Consider the following 16,684-nt stretch of genomic DNA (forward strand, 5'->3'; position numbering starts at 1 on the left):
AATCTGGGGCCATCCAGAGGAGAGAGGGAGAACAGCATGGAGCCCAGAACAGAGAGCTTGACAGCAAAGGCCATAGAAAGAAGCTCATCCACTGACTGCTTTAAACAAGTGGTCCTGACAGAAGAACCAGCTAAGAAGATAGATGTGAATGACTCAAAATATGAACCAGAAGAAAACGGTAAAGTATTTTGAAGACAATAGTGAAGCCAAAGAAAATTAGAAAAAAATAAATGCTAGCACACAAGCATCACACCTTAATCAGACTATTAATGTTGTAGTTAATGAAGTGTATACGCTGACAGTTGTAGCTCTGCAGTGCTATGCTGAGGTTTCCTCATCCTGGAATTGCATAGTTAATTGAGATTGGATCTCAAAATAACTTGGTAAGTCTAGACAGAGGGCTCTTCACTTAAGTGTTAAAAATCAACTGATAACTTGCATTAGAAATGAAACTACACAATTCCAAATTTCTGGCAGTGCAAGGAGAAAAGAAAAGCATATGTCTAGTGAGGCACTATGTTACGTTATGTACTGTCAAGCTGGAACCAATTTATAGTGACTCTAACAGAGTTTTCCAGGTAAGTGAGATATTTAAGAAGTAGTTTTACCAGTTCCGTACCCCCAGTGAGCTTCCATAGCTGATCAGGGATTTGAACCAAAGCCTCTTAAGTCTTGTCTGTCAGTCTGTCCGCTGCACCACACTGGGTATCCCCAATGGTGATGGTGATGATGATGCAGTGTCAAATTACATTTGACTGAACGGCAATACTTTCCAGGGTTTCCTAGGTGCAGAGTACTCCAGAGTGGTTTATCATTCCCTTTTCATGGGGGAACTCTGGAACTCAGTAGCTTCTCTAAGAACATACAGGTTGGCTGTTCTCTAGAAGGCACAGTGGGGAATCAAACTTTGGGAGGTAGAGCATTGCAGTATCACATGTATAATAGCCCAAGACAGAGATTAATAACTGAGTGGCAAAAGGGTGGATGTGAATGGAGAGATCAGATAATACTATGTTTTTTGCTGACATGTTTCTTGGAATCATACAGGTTGGGGCTATTTTTCTAGTGGCTGTTTAATCCACTAAGAAATGGGTTGAAGCCCATGTGACAGATTGCCCCAAAGACTGGAAAATGGAACCAGCAAACAACAGGAAGAAATGTTAAAGCACAAATTTGTACATTTTGTCCATGTCAATTGTGATTCACGAAATAATTTGCCTTGTATGTTTTTTTGGAAACGTGACGACATGTACATCTTTGTGACCCTAGTTGAATTCATGGCCTTTGGCTTCTTAATAAAGAAATCAAAAGGTAATGGATAACTGTTCTGACTTTTTATATGAGATTTTCTGTGCATTTTGGAAAGTCTGAAGAAGCATTAGAAAAACAGGTGGTGGAAGGTGCGGTCTAGAACACACACATACACACACACACGCACACGCACGCACGCACGCGCACATGCGCGCGCGCGCGCGCGCACACACACACACACACACACACACACACACACACCTATTTCCATGAAGGCAGCAGTATGATTTCACAATAAAAATCTTCCTTGTCAGGAAACATTCTGGGAATGGAAATAAACTGGAATAAATTGCTTCTTTTCATTAAAGAGGAGGCATTTTAAAACTCTTGAGGATTTTGAAACTAGATGTATCTATTTGTGGAATGCTGGCATCTACTTTGACTAGCTGTTGCCTAGACAATAAAGGGAAAAGAAAATAAGAGAAAAAGAAACTGTGTGAAAAAAGAAGTGAGTTCTCATCAATCAGCAAAATCCTATTGAGGCAGTTTTGTTTAACTGAATGGGAGGCTCTGTGAGTCCTTTCCTGAGTAAATATTTGAGGTTATGGATTAACTAGTGTCCTCTGGGTTTGATGGCGGAAGAGCAGACAACACAGATTCAGCTAGTAAAATAAGTAAGTCTTTGGGAGGGTGGTAGTGGTTGTCATTTTCGTCCTGCTTCTCCTTAAAGTTAAGAGCAAACAGAACAGCAAAAAGTAGAGAAGGTAACAACCGGGGAAGTTAGTAAGAGAATCCACAATGCGCATAGCTTTTAGCTACATGCTATTTATTTTGCTTTGAGCACATAAATCTTCATTAAAGTCTTTTGCATGACTCTTGTTTTTTTGGATAGGAATGGGGAAAAAGTTGTAGGATTACAGTGGTGCTATCAAGAGTAAACAGCCTTGCCAGTTTATTATGTAAAAAGATGGGCAGCACTGGGTGAGAATGATTTTGAAGACTATATGGGGCCAAAATATTGAATATAAATTCACCTCAGTGCACCATACTTTATATGCCAGTCACAAAAGTTGACATATATTTTGCTAAGTCTCCATAAAAATAAACACTTTCAAAAAGGTGTGGAGCATATATTTCTTCCCCAAATCCTCAATTTTTGGTGATCATTCTCTTAGGTTTGCAATGTGTTGTACAATGTGGAGAATCATTATGCTTTGGGCATTTCCAGCTGTCTTCATATTGCCTAACGGACATGGAGCATCAGGTATATCTTTCTTTTATGCATTAGTTTTATAGATAACTCTTACATCCTCTGAACATATTACATACAGTATTCTGTAGATGTGACTTCATTCAGTTAAATCACATACATGTGTGTCCATACACACACAAGAGTGCAGGGCGAATAGTTTGATATTTTCATCATTCTCACAAGGAAGTATTAAGTACCTGTTGCGTAAGCAAATGTATTCTTGGTGGGCAATCTTTGAGGACACTGTGGCAAGCAGGAATATCCTGTTTTACTATGCTGAACAGGCTTTCTGCTCTCTTGGTGCTTGTTAAACCTGTGGTCCATGTCCCAGATTCAGGCTCCCAATAGATATAAAACCATATTCTTACTTCAGTTAATAGAGTTAAGTGTGTAGACATTATCACTTTCACGTGGAAGGAAGAATGAATAGCACTTCTATATATCATTGCAAAATAGCACTATGTTTGGAAAGTTTTATAGAGTAATCTAAACACTACATGAATTTTTCTACTCTGCTTTCCATCTCAAGCATCTAGTGTTTTCCTGTATTTGAAAAACTCCCCCCACCCCTGCACTTCAGGAGGGGAAGAGTTTTTCAATTATAATAAATTGTTGAAAGTTACCTGAATTGTCCATGTTTTACAATATGATTCCAAAAATGCCTCACGTATACTCATCCCTCATCACCTCTCCCTTCCCTAGTGTTCTACAGCCAACAAGAAGCAAATCAAGTTCTAAAAATCCAGAAGCGGGCAAATACTTTCTTGGAAGAAATAAAGCCAGGTTCATTGGAACGGGAATGCAATGAGGAACAATGTGATTTTGAAGAAGCCTGTGAGATATTTGAAAGCAATGAAAGAGCAGTAAGTTATGGTAAAAGATTGGAACGTAAGAGTCAAATTAGTTTACCAAGCTAAATTATTTTTTAAACCAATATGTAAAGAACACTCGGTGTTTCATTATGTCTCCCATGTCTCTGTACAACATCTTTGTGGAGTTGCAAGCAGATTGTATGCTGATAAATGATCATCCCTTTAAAAAACGTAACCCAAGAAATTGCTTGGATTGCTTATTTCTTTTGGCTAGTTGGTGTGGCTAGAACAGAGAAATTTCAAGCTGCCTGGGGAATTCCAAGAACACAAATCTACTCACCTCTCTTCCTTATTTGTGCCCCTACCACATTGAAGTGAAAACCCGTGTTATGTTGTCAGCTTGGGATGTGTCCATAATGTATTTCTTTATTAGCTGCATGTATAACTTATTTCCTCCAATGATCTGAAAACAGGGTACATAGTATGCCTTTTTGCCATTTTATCCTAACAACATCCCTGCCAATCAGGCTTGAGAAAGTAAGGATTCCATTTCTTTTTACTTGTTGCTAACTGACACAGTGCACAAGCAATGCATCTATGATGCATTAGCAATGATTAAAAAGAAATGGAAAACTTCCCCTCTGCAGGAGAGTGGAAAGGAAGCTTTCTATTTCTCAAGATTGATAAGTAGTTTAAGCAAAGATACAGTTTAAACCATCCACTTTGATTCAATCTCAGAGATCACACCCACTGGAACTGAACCAAAATGGAGTGAGCTTACCCACACCAAACAACAACAACAAAACAGTAGTTCCTGACAAGAACCCAAAAAACGTGCAAGTAGGCACCCATCAGGGATGGGCTGGTTTGCAATGGCCCATGTATAGTGTGGTCCCCAGGAAAAGGAATGAACCAGACCATCTCCAACCTATAACAAACATTGAGACAAATGCCTGTCTAGTCACACGCTGGCCTGAAGTCAACCAATTAGTTTAATATTTGGTGAACACGTCAACACAAATCTTCCAAGTTCTAGTCCAGCTGATTGTATCATGAAGCAAAGTATGATTACTTCAACGAATGCTTGGTCCATTAGCCCACGATTTTCAGCGTGTCACATACGCAGAATATTTATATCTTATCGTGATTATTTGGAGCCATCAGCTTCTAAAAATTGTGTGTCTGATCATGTCCCATACAGGAAACAGTCTGTTTCTAGCTTTAACCTAGTTTTTGTTTCTTTACAGCTAAGCTTTTGGACAAAATATTATGGTGAGTAAAGTGCTATTCTATTTTCTTCAGTGTAGCTGATGTCTTTTTCCTGCACCTGCAATACTCAGATTGCCATCACCAGATTCTGTTGGTTAGTGCTACTTTCTCTTGCTGTATAGAGAAGTAAGTTTGTATTTTCTGGGACAAATATAAAAAATTCTCTGTGATCCATCCATAACAACAAAGTCTGAGTTGAACAGTATTTTAATTGAATCATTAAAACGTTTCAAACAAGACAAGTTTTCACATTCTGTTGATACCTTTTTTAGGCATGTTGTATACCATCTTTGCCTAATGAAGAATTCTGGAAAGCTCAAAGTCTAATTTTATCTGTAATTTTTCAGTAAACTAATAAAAATATTTATTTATTTATTCATTCATTCATTCATTTAACATATTTTTACCCCACCTTTCTCCCTGAAAAGGACCCAAGGTGGCTTACAACAATGAAAGACAATATTTAAAGTTGAAAATAATGAGTATACAATGGTGGTTAAAATCATTAAAAGACAATATTTAAAACTATGAACAATGTATAAAGTCGCATCTTACATCAGTAACAGGCAATATTAAGGCAAATATCAGTAAGTATACAAAAATGTTTTAAAAGCCACTCTGAGAAATGGAAAAGACAAAAATGGAAAACACAAGTAGCATTAAAAATCCAGTCAAAGCAGTAATACATAGCAATCTATCTAAAAATCACACCTCCAGCTTTGTTGTCAAAGGGCAGAAGGTAAATCTATGGATCTAAGAATCTACTGTATCTTACAGAGAACTGCCAAGGATTTCATACTTCAGCTTGTTTAACTACAGCACTAACGAAATTACTCCTCTTGATAAATTCTGTAAACCTGCTAATCCTATGGAAGTTTTGCAGCTTTGCTGTAGTGGTTACAGATTAATAGTTTTCTAGCCACGGCACAATACAGTCCTATTCATCTTCCAATGAGTTTCAGGTAATTAGTTTGTAATTCCTATAATCTTGAAGCAGAAGTATGTTCCAAAACTTCTCATTCTGCAAAACTCAACATGGCTCAAAGCAGAAAGTACAAGTTCTGCTTTGTATATATGAATAATTTGTTGATTGTTATTGATCTTTATTACAGTCACCGGCCAGCAGATATATTCATTATTATTATTGTATATATTAGCATAACACAAAAATACAATTGAAAATATACAACCTATTACAACATGACTAAATTTTATAGAATATCCATAGTTTCACAGGACTGAGGAGATCGGTAAATCAATTTAGTAAACTTGGTACCAGGTCCAGTCTCATCATCCTAAAGAGTGTGGCATATAAAGGATATGGTGGCCCATACACAGCATTACTAAAATCTGGCATTGCTTTAATCGGTACAAGGAGGGAACAGCAACCCTTCATTGCTGCCACACAAAACTTCGCCACTGCTTTAGTCATATATTTTTTGTCCGAGAGTAAGAGTGTAACATAAAATTCTCTGGACCTCCTTTGAAATTGTTGCAATATGGGCTTGAGGAGATATATGAACAATTCACATTCAGTGGCTATTGATTAGAGAGAAGAGGTGTATTTAATATTTTATTTTGGAAAATGTGTATGGTTTATGATCTGGGTTTCCTTGCAAATGTGTTTTCAGATGGAGACATGTGTGAATCTAGCCCATGTTTCAATGGAACCTGCCAAGATGGCATTGGGAAATTTGACTGTGTTTGTAACAACGGCTGGGAGGGCCGCCTGTGCCAAAATGGTAATGCTATCTTTATTATCTATTTTATCATGAAAAAAACAGCTATTGTTACTTTTAAAGAGTGCCTCTATGTTGCTTCATACTTAAAACACTGTACAGTATACACATCCTATTTTCAAGTCCTTTTGCACTACACACTATTTGTGGATCTTGTAATTAAAAAAATTGATAGCATTTTTTGCTTCTGTTTTAAAGCTGTAGGAGAGTAAGATGTGGCAAGACTAGCCTGTCTTCCCCTGACAATGAATTTGAAGATGAGGGTACCACACAGCTAGTGCTAAATAGTGATTAATCTAGTACTAGCTCAGTCTATCCTCACTTAACAGGTGAGGGAAGGTAAAATGGCAAAAGGGTTGTGTTTTTCGAACATCATGTATTCTTGAGATCAGATCTCATATATCTGATCTAAAATAGACAGTCATGTCACATGCAAAGCCTGGAAACATTACATTGCTATGGTGCCTAGAATCCTTCAACCCGCATGTTGCACAGACACTTTGGAGCATAGCAGTCCTTAACCTGTTTCAAGCTCTGACCATATGTTTTGTTAGACTGTTCAGTCTATGAGGACCTATTATGCCATTTAGTTTGATGGGAAATTTTTTACAGTTATTGATAAACTGTAACAGTACAAATGCCACATGCCTGCTTCAAGGCATATTACAGCAAGCCAGGCAAATTGTTTAGTCTGACTTGTTTGAGGACTGTGGCTCAGTGGTGGGCCACAGAAAGTTTCACGTTCAATCTTTGATATTTCAAACAAACAAACAAAACACCACTCAAGAGCCACTGAAAGTGTCAGCAACACATGTACCAACAATTAAACTGGATATAAAGCAGCCTCTCGTATTCCTACATTCCTCTGCATTTATCAAGATTTAATGTCTTCAGTTAGTTTTCCAATGTTTAGCCATTGTAAGGTTATTATAAACCTAACAAAAATATATTTAAAGAGAAATAAAGTTTGAGTGACACTAATAGAAATTGCCAGCTATAAGTCTGCCTTCCTTCATTTGTTACTTATTTTTTCTGCTCAGAGGTCATCTACACCAACTGTTCTACCAACAATGGTGGTTGTGAACATTACTGTAATGAGGACGAAAGAGATAACAAGCAGTACCGTTATTGTAGCTGCGCTTCAGGTTACCGACTGTCAGATAATCATATTTCTTGTCACCAAGATGGTAAGAAAGATAGAAGGATAAGCACAAATCTGGGTTTTAAGTGGGCCTTATCCCCCCAAAATGGGTGGTGGGTGGTTGTCAACATGACTTGAGATGAAATTTTAAAATTAGGTTCCTTTGGAATATATATAATTATAGAGCTACCCTATTTTCTTCCTGTTTGTGGCCCTGGTATAGAATAACCATGTAAATACAGTTCAGTAGAATCAATAGTTGACATTTATCCAATGCCCCTCTGGTTTAATCCAGAGTTTGGAAAAGTTATTTTTGGGACCATAATCCTTCATAAATCAGAAAAGTAACTTTCTTAAGTTCTGGTTGCATCTTATTAATTAAAGTAGAATGTACAAAGGGTAACATAGTCCATACAAATATTGTTGTTCATATTTTTCAGTGGATAAGTATTTTCTTTTTCTATAAATAAACCAGGCTCAGAGGGGAAAAAAGAGGCAATTTTTTGTGTCACTTTAAAGACTAATAGATTTATTTCAGCATCAGCTTTTGTGCATCCTAACCCATTTCTTCAGACACAAGGAGTGCAAATATTATATACTCTAAATGTATCCCCATGATGGTAGGAATCATGAATGATGGTGAGGATATAGACAGAAAATAGATGAAGTCTGTTATTTTGTATTATGCAAGCCAAAATCCTATTGCACAGTTATGGAAATAGTGTAAATGTTATTGCAAATTGACATGCTCAGAAATATCCGTAGGCATTATCTGTTGCACACTTGAGTCACGAGACGTGGCATGCAACAGATTTCATAACTTACAGCAATTTGTTGTTTAAAAGTGGTTAGGATTTAGATTGGGGTTCTTTTTAATTTAATTGTCATTATTAATCAGAGGATATTATGTTACTTATTGTTTTATTATTATTATTACTTCTTGATTATTAACTGTTTAACTGTTGTTTTGTTGGTGGTAGTTGTAACACAATATTTTGGCTGTTTATACACTTCCCAGGGAGTGCATGGTCAATATGAGATGGTATAGAAATAAAATAAATAATAAATAAACTGCATAACAGGATTTCAGCCATTCTATTCTGTTCTATTCAGGAATTATACAGGATTACTGTATTATATAAAATGCACTTTAAATCATGATGTTAGGCATTCAAATTGGTTTCAGCATGAAAATAATTCTATACATGACAACAAATGAGGAAGATACAAAGTGTATATGTGTCATACTTTTGAAGGTTCCTCTATTTTTAAGAACTTCTCTACACAGAGTAAATTGGTGTAACATTCAAACCAGAACAGATTTTTTTTCCATATATGAAGTCAAGTTGCAGTGTTCAAGGGCAATGTAAAAAAAATATTGTCAAAGCAACATTGTCCTTTACTAACATGAATAGGCCTATAGGTCTTCTTAATTTTGTACCCAGTAAGATTCCCAGAAAGATATGTATGGTAGTATTAACTGCAGCAAGAGCTGCTTGATGTACTTAAACTAACTACTGGAAAACTAAAGAAATGCCTTCAGTACAAGATTGCTTGTGAAAATTATGGGAGGAGGCAGTGGAACTAAGAACACGTCATTAATGTTCAAATGCATGTTAAGGAAATATGGTGCATAGTAGCTGCTTTTATAAAAGAACTCTCTCACTTATGTTAGAAGTCGTTATCATTGTCACTGCTGTGATATTATTGCTTTGCTCATAATAAGGCTGTTAAATTATTGTTGCCACATAGTTAAACCACATAGTATTCTGCTGTTTGTCAATATAATCTACTTTTTAAAGAAGATGGAAGAGAGTAAATTGGCCCAGCATCAGAGTATTGCTTAGCAATTACTGAAAATCTTTCTTGATGTCTAATCTATTTCAGATAGGTTTGTGACACTGTGTAAAACAAATAAATTAACTGAGCCCCACCTATAGTATAATATGTTATCGTCAAAGTTCCGCCACCTAATACTGAGCAATGTGTTGTACTGCTCTTATACACACCTCATATTCTCTGGCTTATATCTTTAATCTTCAAGATGAATTTTATAGACATAAAACTCAGTTCTGGGGTGAGAGAATGGACCAATGGAGGTCTATTCCCTCACTCCAGAACTGGCCAGTCCACTCACTGTTCAGTTCACAGTGTACAGCTCCAGCGGCGGTGTCAGCGCACCAATTGGGAAAGCAGCCCTGCTGGCTCTTCTCTGCATCTCTGCGCGGCTGTCCACTCATTGGCTGAGTGAGGAGACTCCCCATCCTACCTCCGTACTGGAGAAGTCAGCTGTGCGGAGAGGTGAGGAAGAGCCAGCAGGGCTCCTTCCTTGAATGGCGGGACAATAACAATGATGGAGCCGAGCACTGCATGCCAAACAGTGAATAGGCTGGCCATTTGGGGGAACAGAATGGATGAATACAAATAGCTTGTGTCTACGACAATTCTCCCAGTGTTTTCTAGGTGCAAAGTACTCAGAAGCAGCTAAATCACTCTCTCCTATGATGCTATTATTTTTCTTTTCTTTTCTTTTTTCATGTAGTGGAGTTTCCTTGTGGAAGAATTGTGGAGCCCTCACCCCAGATTGTTAAAGTAATTGCGGGTAAAACTGGGAGAAAAGGAGACAGCCCCTGGCAGGTAAGCAATATGAAATATCCAACTTGATCATGCACCTGCTTTTAGAAGCAGAGCTTCCCTTTACCCAAGTGTTGACATACAAGCCAGGCATCTAGGCAAATGCTTGACTATCCAAAACTGAACACCAGTTTTACTGCTGTTCACTAGCAGTGATACAAAGTGCCCTGAGCAGTGAATTCTTGCAGCTAGTCAAGAAGGTCTGTATATTTGTAGGTCTAATTGTTGGCTTCTGCATTAACCTTAATGTGACAGTTGTCATAGCCATTTAAAAGCATTTCTGCCAGCCATCTTGATATCCAGAAGACCACTTCAGAACCACTGAATGGAGGACATTTAATAGAGTTGCCAGGTTGAACAGCCCCCAGTTTATAATTACATATCAAATCTCTTTAACTTGAGGGTTGGGGAATCTATGGGCCACCAGATGTTGTTGAATCCCAGTTCCCATCAGTGCTAGGCAATGTGGCCCATGGTGATGGAAATTTTAGGTTTTTTAACATCTGGAAGGCCAGAGTTTCCCCTCTGCTGGCATAACATAATACAACAGCACGTTGGTCGACTATAAGGAAATGTAACTTTGATTGAACACATATGCAGACTTTGGTAGAAGAACAAATCAAAGACATGGAACATTTGGTAGACACTGTGTAAGTATCTGTTCAGCACTAACATGGCATATCTTTGTACTTCCTGAATATTCCTCCCGGCATTTCCCATAAAAAATATTTTGATCAGAAAAAATTCTTTCTGTGGGCATTTGTCATTTGATGTGGAACAGGGACTTGGGAAATATCTCATGTTAGGAATGCTCGCTGAGCAGTACTGAAACACATCATTACATGAACTGCTCTACTTCCTTTCTGTTGTAGGTTATGCTGAGCAACAGTGCGGGGAGGTTCAAATGTGGTGGTGTTCTCATACATCCTGCCTGGGTTTTGACTGCTGCTCATTGTGTGGTGGATGAACAAAGAATCAAACTGACAATGGGTAAGGAAAACCGTCATGGCTGCAACCCTTGTTATCAGAGACACCTTGGTCAGTACCTGTGAGATGCAATTCTACTAAAAGAATGAGCAAACCATTGTGACAAGCAGAATTGTCTTGTCAGGACTTAAGGGCTAAACTAAGCAGAGCTTAGGATGTTACTTTTAAAAGTAACTGCTTCCATTACTTCAAGTAACTAGAAGTCGTTATCATTGTCACTGCTGTGATATTATTGCTTTGCTCATAATAAGGCTGTTAAATTATTGTTGCCACTCATCTGAATCTGAATGTAGAAAGTTGGCAGGTTGGGGTGGGGTTCTGTTGTGTTCTTCACTGTTGAAATAGGGTTCCACTCCCCACTCAGAGAGCAGTGCGGGACTCAGTCTGCTGCTTCGGATGCAAAAATTACTGTATACCTCTTCTCTCGGTGACAAAGTGCTCTAATCCATTAGTCCCCAACCTTGGGCCTCCAGATGTTCTTGGACTACACCTCCCAGAAGCCTTCAACACCACCTCTGCTGGCCAGGATTTCTGGGAGTTGAAGTCCAAGAACATCTGGAGGCCCAAGGTTGGGGACCACTACCAACAGGACATATGGCCAGCTGCCAGCCATGTCTTCTGTAATCACTAAAGAGTTATGACCAGCGAAAAATGGAAGTCAGTGCCAGAAGCAATTGCAGTCCCTGTTGACAGTTTTAGGTGGACTAGTTTAAGCCATCACCTGCCTTTTGTGCTTCACACCACAATGAAAGCTTGAGAAGATGAGAGCAAAAACTTTGGTTGTACTTAACAGACACTAAAGCAACTACAGTACTCAGCCTGAAGTGTTGTGTTTATAAACAAACAAACAAACAAACTGTGGAGTAGATGAAAATAGAGTCGAGAGGTTCTCTATTATTTCTTTCAATGCCTCAACACACCAAATATTTCACAACGTTGTCACTTCAAATAACACTAGCCACCGTTCTATTTTGGTGTGGATTAACTGTCCACACAGGCTACAGAACAGGCTAATGAGGAGTGCTCCAAATCACACCCCCAAAAATTGTAGTCCTACTGCTGTGCCAAAAATTATAAGGACAGCTTTAAAAAGGGGGCTGGATGGATTGTTCTCGGTCAAAACAGGTGTGGACATTGTAAACTGAACAGCGCCAATCCAGTCAGAGGACTATTCTGCCAATGCAGACATGTCCTACATTCCACATTCATGAGTGATGAAGTGAGACAAAGAAGAATGGGAATGGAAGAGACCTAACTTACTTTAATCAGTAGTTGTAGAAGGAGTAGCCATGTTAGCCTGTGCAAGCATTAGAGGTGAAAACAAAATAATAAAAAGTAACAAAAGACAGAAACATTGATGGCACCTCAAAGACTAACTTTTAGATTTTTTGATGTGAGCTTTTGTGGACGAGTCCACTTCATCAGACGTAAGCGAAGCATGATGAAGTGGACTTGTCCACAAAAGCATACATCAAAAATTATAAACGTTAGTCTTTGAGGTGCCACCACGTTTTTGTCTCTTTTTGTTAAAACCTTAATCAGTGAATAATGGAACAATTGACTTTTCTCTTCTTCTCTTTGCCACTCTGTCCCATTCCATTCTGAATATATGCAACTAATCATCTTGCCCTGTCTTGCTCTCTGATGCATGCACTCTTTCTGGTAAATGCTTCAGCAAAACAGGTATAACACCCTGTGTTTCCCCAAAAATAAGATAGGGTCTTATATTAATGTTTGCTCCAAAAAGTGCATAAGGACTTATTTTCAGTTGATGTTTTATTTTTTTCATGTACAACATTCTACATTTATTCAAACGCAGTCATGTCATCTTCTGGCTGCTGCACAATGGTGGTGGGCAGGGTTTCACTTAACTAGGGCTTATTTTTGGGGCAGGGCTTATATTACAAGCATCCTGAAAAATCATACTAGGGCTTTTTTTTTAGGTTAGGTCTTATTTTCAGGGAAACAGGGTATTACTTTATTTATTTATTTATTTATTTATTTATTTATTTATTTATTTATTTATTTATTTATTTATTTATTTATTTATTTATTTATTTATACATACATACATACATACATACATACATACCCCGCCCATCTGGCCTAAAAGGCCACATATTGAATGAACACAAATGTTACTGAAATACAGAGTTTTTAATACTCTGTGAGAAGTCAAGTAGCAAATAGTTCATATTATTAATTTCAAGTTTCCTTACTCTGAGTTGCAAAAACAAGGTTAAATGCAGATCTTGTAACATTATTTTAAAGAGCTAGGCTGAACCTTCAAAGTCTTCTTAATATTTTTCTTTTAGTCGGCTTGTTTAAAACAAAAAAGGCACTTCAAAATAGGAAATGTTTTACTAATAATAGCTAGTAAAAGGAAGCATGGTACATATTATGTTGTTTTCAGAAATTATCGATGCTATTATGGATTTTACTATCAACGGAACATGTTAGAGTAAGTCATTGTAACACATTGCTTCCAACCCTTGGGTTCTTTATTTTTTTTAAAAAAGGAGTTGGCTTAGATACCAGGAGTAAGTGCTCTATCCCCATGTTTCTCTTGTCTTCACAGGTAAATATTATCGTCTGCGAGCAGAGGACAGTGAGCAAGCTATCCTTGTTGACAAGCAATTGCCTCATGAAAATTATTCTGCAGAGACCTCTGACAATGACATTGCAATGTTGCACTTGGTCCATCCTGTTATCGTGAACAAGTACATAGTGCCCATTTGCCTGCCTTCCAAGAATCTAGCTCATCAAGTGTTGATGACAGAAGGGACAGAAACCGTAGTGACCGGATGGGGCAGCCAGAGTGATGATAACAAGAAGAATTACTCCTCTGTTCTCAAGTACATCGAAGTTCCTATTGCACCACATAATGACTGTATCCATGCTATGTCCAATTCCCTCTCCGAAAATATGATTTGTGCAGGGATAGCAGGAGATAAACGGGATTCATGTCATGGAGACAGTGGTGGCCCTATGGTTGCAAAGTTCAAGAATACATGGTTTCTAGTTGGACTGGTAAGTTGGGGAGAAGGCTGTGGTGATCCTAAGAACTTTGGAATCTACACAAAGGTCAGCTCTTATCTTGACTGGATCTATCAGAAAATGAAAACATAAGACTTTCTCACCAAACATAAAATCATGAAAAGAGGACTAAAGGCTGCTTTGAAAGTGTACAGAGAAGTATGCCCACTGTCTAATAAATACAGAATATATTAAAAAGGAGCATTTACTGTGTCTAGCATTTCTTAAAACAGTTCTTCTGCCTCATATATACACAGAGATGCTTAAAAAGAAGACCATCTCCTGGTGGGCTAATCAGTGCCTATTACTTGCTGGGATTTTTGCCAAGAATGTTGGGTCAAGCAGGCTGTGGTCTGATTCAGCAAAGGATTTCTTACTATGAAAAGCAAGAGGGCTTACCTAGAATCACTTCATAGAGATCAGTCATACCCAAACTGAAAAAGCAATACTGTAAATTTAAAACACAATTTCCTAGGGGGTTCTAGTTACTCATTGCTTTGGGCTCTAGGGTTAATTTCTCTACAAGTGACTATATTACCTCCTCTTCTACGAAGACTGAGACAATTCTCTGTGGCATTTACCCTTGTGGCCCCTCCTTGTTTTTCCCTCACAGAGGCTCATGGCGCATTTTCTTCTTGCTGCCACCAGTGGATTATTTCAGTCCACAATATAAATGACGTATATCAGAACACTTTTCTTGTGAACAGAAACAGAACTTATTTATTGAAGTGAAGTAGATTGAATAATAACAGAAGTTTCTCAGATACACATTATACATAAGCGATTCATCAACAGTTCTCTCAGTACATACTTCTTTTCTCTTGGGATATCATTACCACCTTCTCTACCTATTTTCCTAATCAGCTCTATCTCTCTGATTAATCCATCTATCTCAGTATCTCATCCCAATCTGTATCTCTCTGACCAACCAGCCTTATCTCTCTGACTAACCAGCACTATCTGACTCCTCCTTCTCCCACCAAGCCTCATGTAGCTGCTGACTCCGCCTCTCCAGCCCTCTCATAAGTTCATGTAAAATCAGCTCATGAATATGAATAGCATGAATGACGTGAGTGGTCACAACATTCTCTCATTTAAACTTATACTTATGTCATGAGTGCTTCCGAAGACCTGGACCCAGAAGGGTTAACTGTGGCTGAAGAGAATGTGGAGAGATCTGAAACACCTGAACCACCTCCAGATTCTCCCTCCACAGCAGACAGGCTTCGGGGCAGGCTTCGGGAAAGACTTAGGACAAGAAGATCAGAGGATTGCTCAAAGGCTTTCCACAGAGACCTACGGTCATCTAGTCCTGAGTATTAGCAGAATAGAAAGCTTTCCAGCAGCTCAAGGAGCTGTTTCATTATAAAACAAGCTTCCAGTGAAGCCAGAAACTTCGTGGAAGCAAGGAGTCAAAACCTTGGCTTGCATCCACGTTTCTTGCATCTTGTTCCTAACTCTGGACTCTGACCCTGAACTACACTGTGTATTTGACCCTGGACTTTGACATTGGACTTCATTCTGTAGGTTGGTTTCTGGACTTTGGCTTTGCATTCTTGATATCGCTGACCTTGGACTGGTTTATCGGACTTCGGCTATTGTAACCCCCGGGAACGTGACAACTTACAAGGATCCACTCAACTATCCTCTGTCTGCCAAGTTTAACCAGCCCCAAGGATTTAAAATAAAGCAAACAAGGTATTGGCCAAACTTGACCAGGCACCTTGTCAACATTCCTGGGCAATAAAAACTGAAAGCTATTTATAAAAATCTGACCAGATGGTATTCTGGAGACTTCCTCAGACAGAGCCACATGAAAGTAGGATCAAACCATGATAGATCCAAGCAATGCTATCTTCTAAAATGTCTAGCAGACAAATCACAATATGTAGCTTAAGGTTCTAGAACGTCTCCCAGTGAACCAGGGCCACTTAGACAAGCTCTGCTGGATGACATGGAGAAAGTATAGCTGAGTGGGCTCATAGAGGCCAGCAAATGTTAAATAAGTAATTCTTACAGGTGAAACTTTTAATGACATCCAGCTAAATCATAATACCTGTGGGGTGTAGTAGAGGCTCTCAGTATCCCTGCTTCGATGACAAAACACTCATGTAATACTCATATCACATTTTTATTTTTATTTCTATCCTTATATCAGGGTTGTGGGCAACACATAGCCTAGGAAATGCCACGAGGTCCCTCCTTCCACAAGTTAGAACAGAGCCTTTTAAAATAAAACAATATGGGCATAAGTGGGGATGGGATTCAGTGCAGCCTGCAAAGGTTCGATGTTGGGTGGGTGTGGCCCCTAGACCTCTGGAAATTGTCCATTTTTGGTCTGACTCAAAGGAAGTTGAACTCTACTAACTAATCTTGTGAGGTGGGAAGTAAGGCAACAATAAATATATTAAGGAAATTACTGTATATCAAACACTTTTTGTTTCAAAAATGATATCTGCCCAAGATAAAGGCTTAGCTGTTATATGAAAGAGGAATCTCTCAAAATTAACCAGCTCAAAACCAAGCCATCTGCTCCTGAAGGAAGCACACACAACACAAATGA

General features: G+C 38.4%; 1 protein-coding gene across 1 annotated transcript; it reads left to right on the plus strand.

Annotated features, from left to right (window-relative positions):
- Positions 1–1,796: 1,796 nt before the first annotated feature.
- On the plus strand, positions 1,797–14,322 carry PROC (protein C, inactivator of coagulation factors Va and VIIIa). The gene is made up of 9 exons (XM_020787353.3): positions 1,797–1,925; positions 2,427–2,515; positions 3,206–3,366; positions 4,563–4,587; positions 6,216–6,326; positions 7,364–7,510; positions 10,007–10,101; positions 10,971–11,088; positions 13,664–14,322. Exons 2-9 carry the CDS (start codon positions 2,434–2,436, stop codon positions 14,212–14,214), a joined length of 1,290 nt encoding a protein of 429 aa, XP_020643012.3. The 5' UTR covers positions 1,797–1,925; positions 2,427–2,433; the 3' UTR covers positions 14,215–14,322.
- The last annotated feature ends 2,362 nt before the right edge of the window (positions 14,323–16,684 follow it).

This window comes from Pogona vitticeps, chromosome 3, assembly GCF_051106095.1.
Source record: "Pogona vitticeps strain Pit_001003342236 chromosome 3, PviZW2.1, whole genome shotgun sequence".
Taxonomy (NCBI): Eukaryota; Metazoa; Chordata; class Lepidosauria; order Squamata; family Agamidae; genus Pogona; species Pogona vitticeps.

Coding starts and splice junctions, on each gene's coding strand:
- PROC (XM_020787353.3), top strand. CDS start 2,434: ATGTGTTGTACAATGTGGAGAATCATTATGCTTTGGGCATTTCCAGCT. Junction 2,516..3,205: donor TAACGGACATGGAGCATCAG/GTATATCTTTCT, acceptor TCCCTTCCCTAG/TGTTCTACAGCCAACAAGAA. Junction 11,089..13,663: donor AAGAATCAAACTGACAATGG/GTAAGGAAAACC, acceptor TTGTCTTCACAG/GTAAATATTATCGTCTGCGA.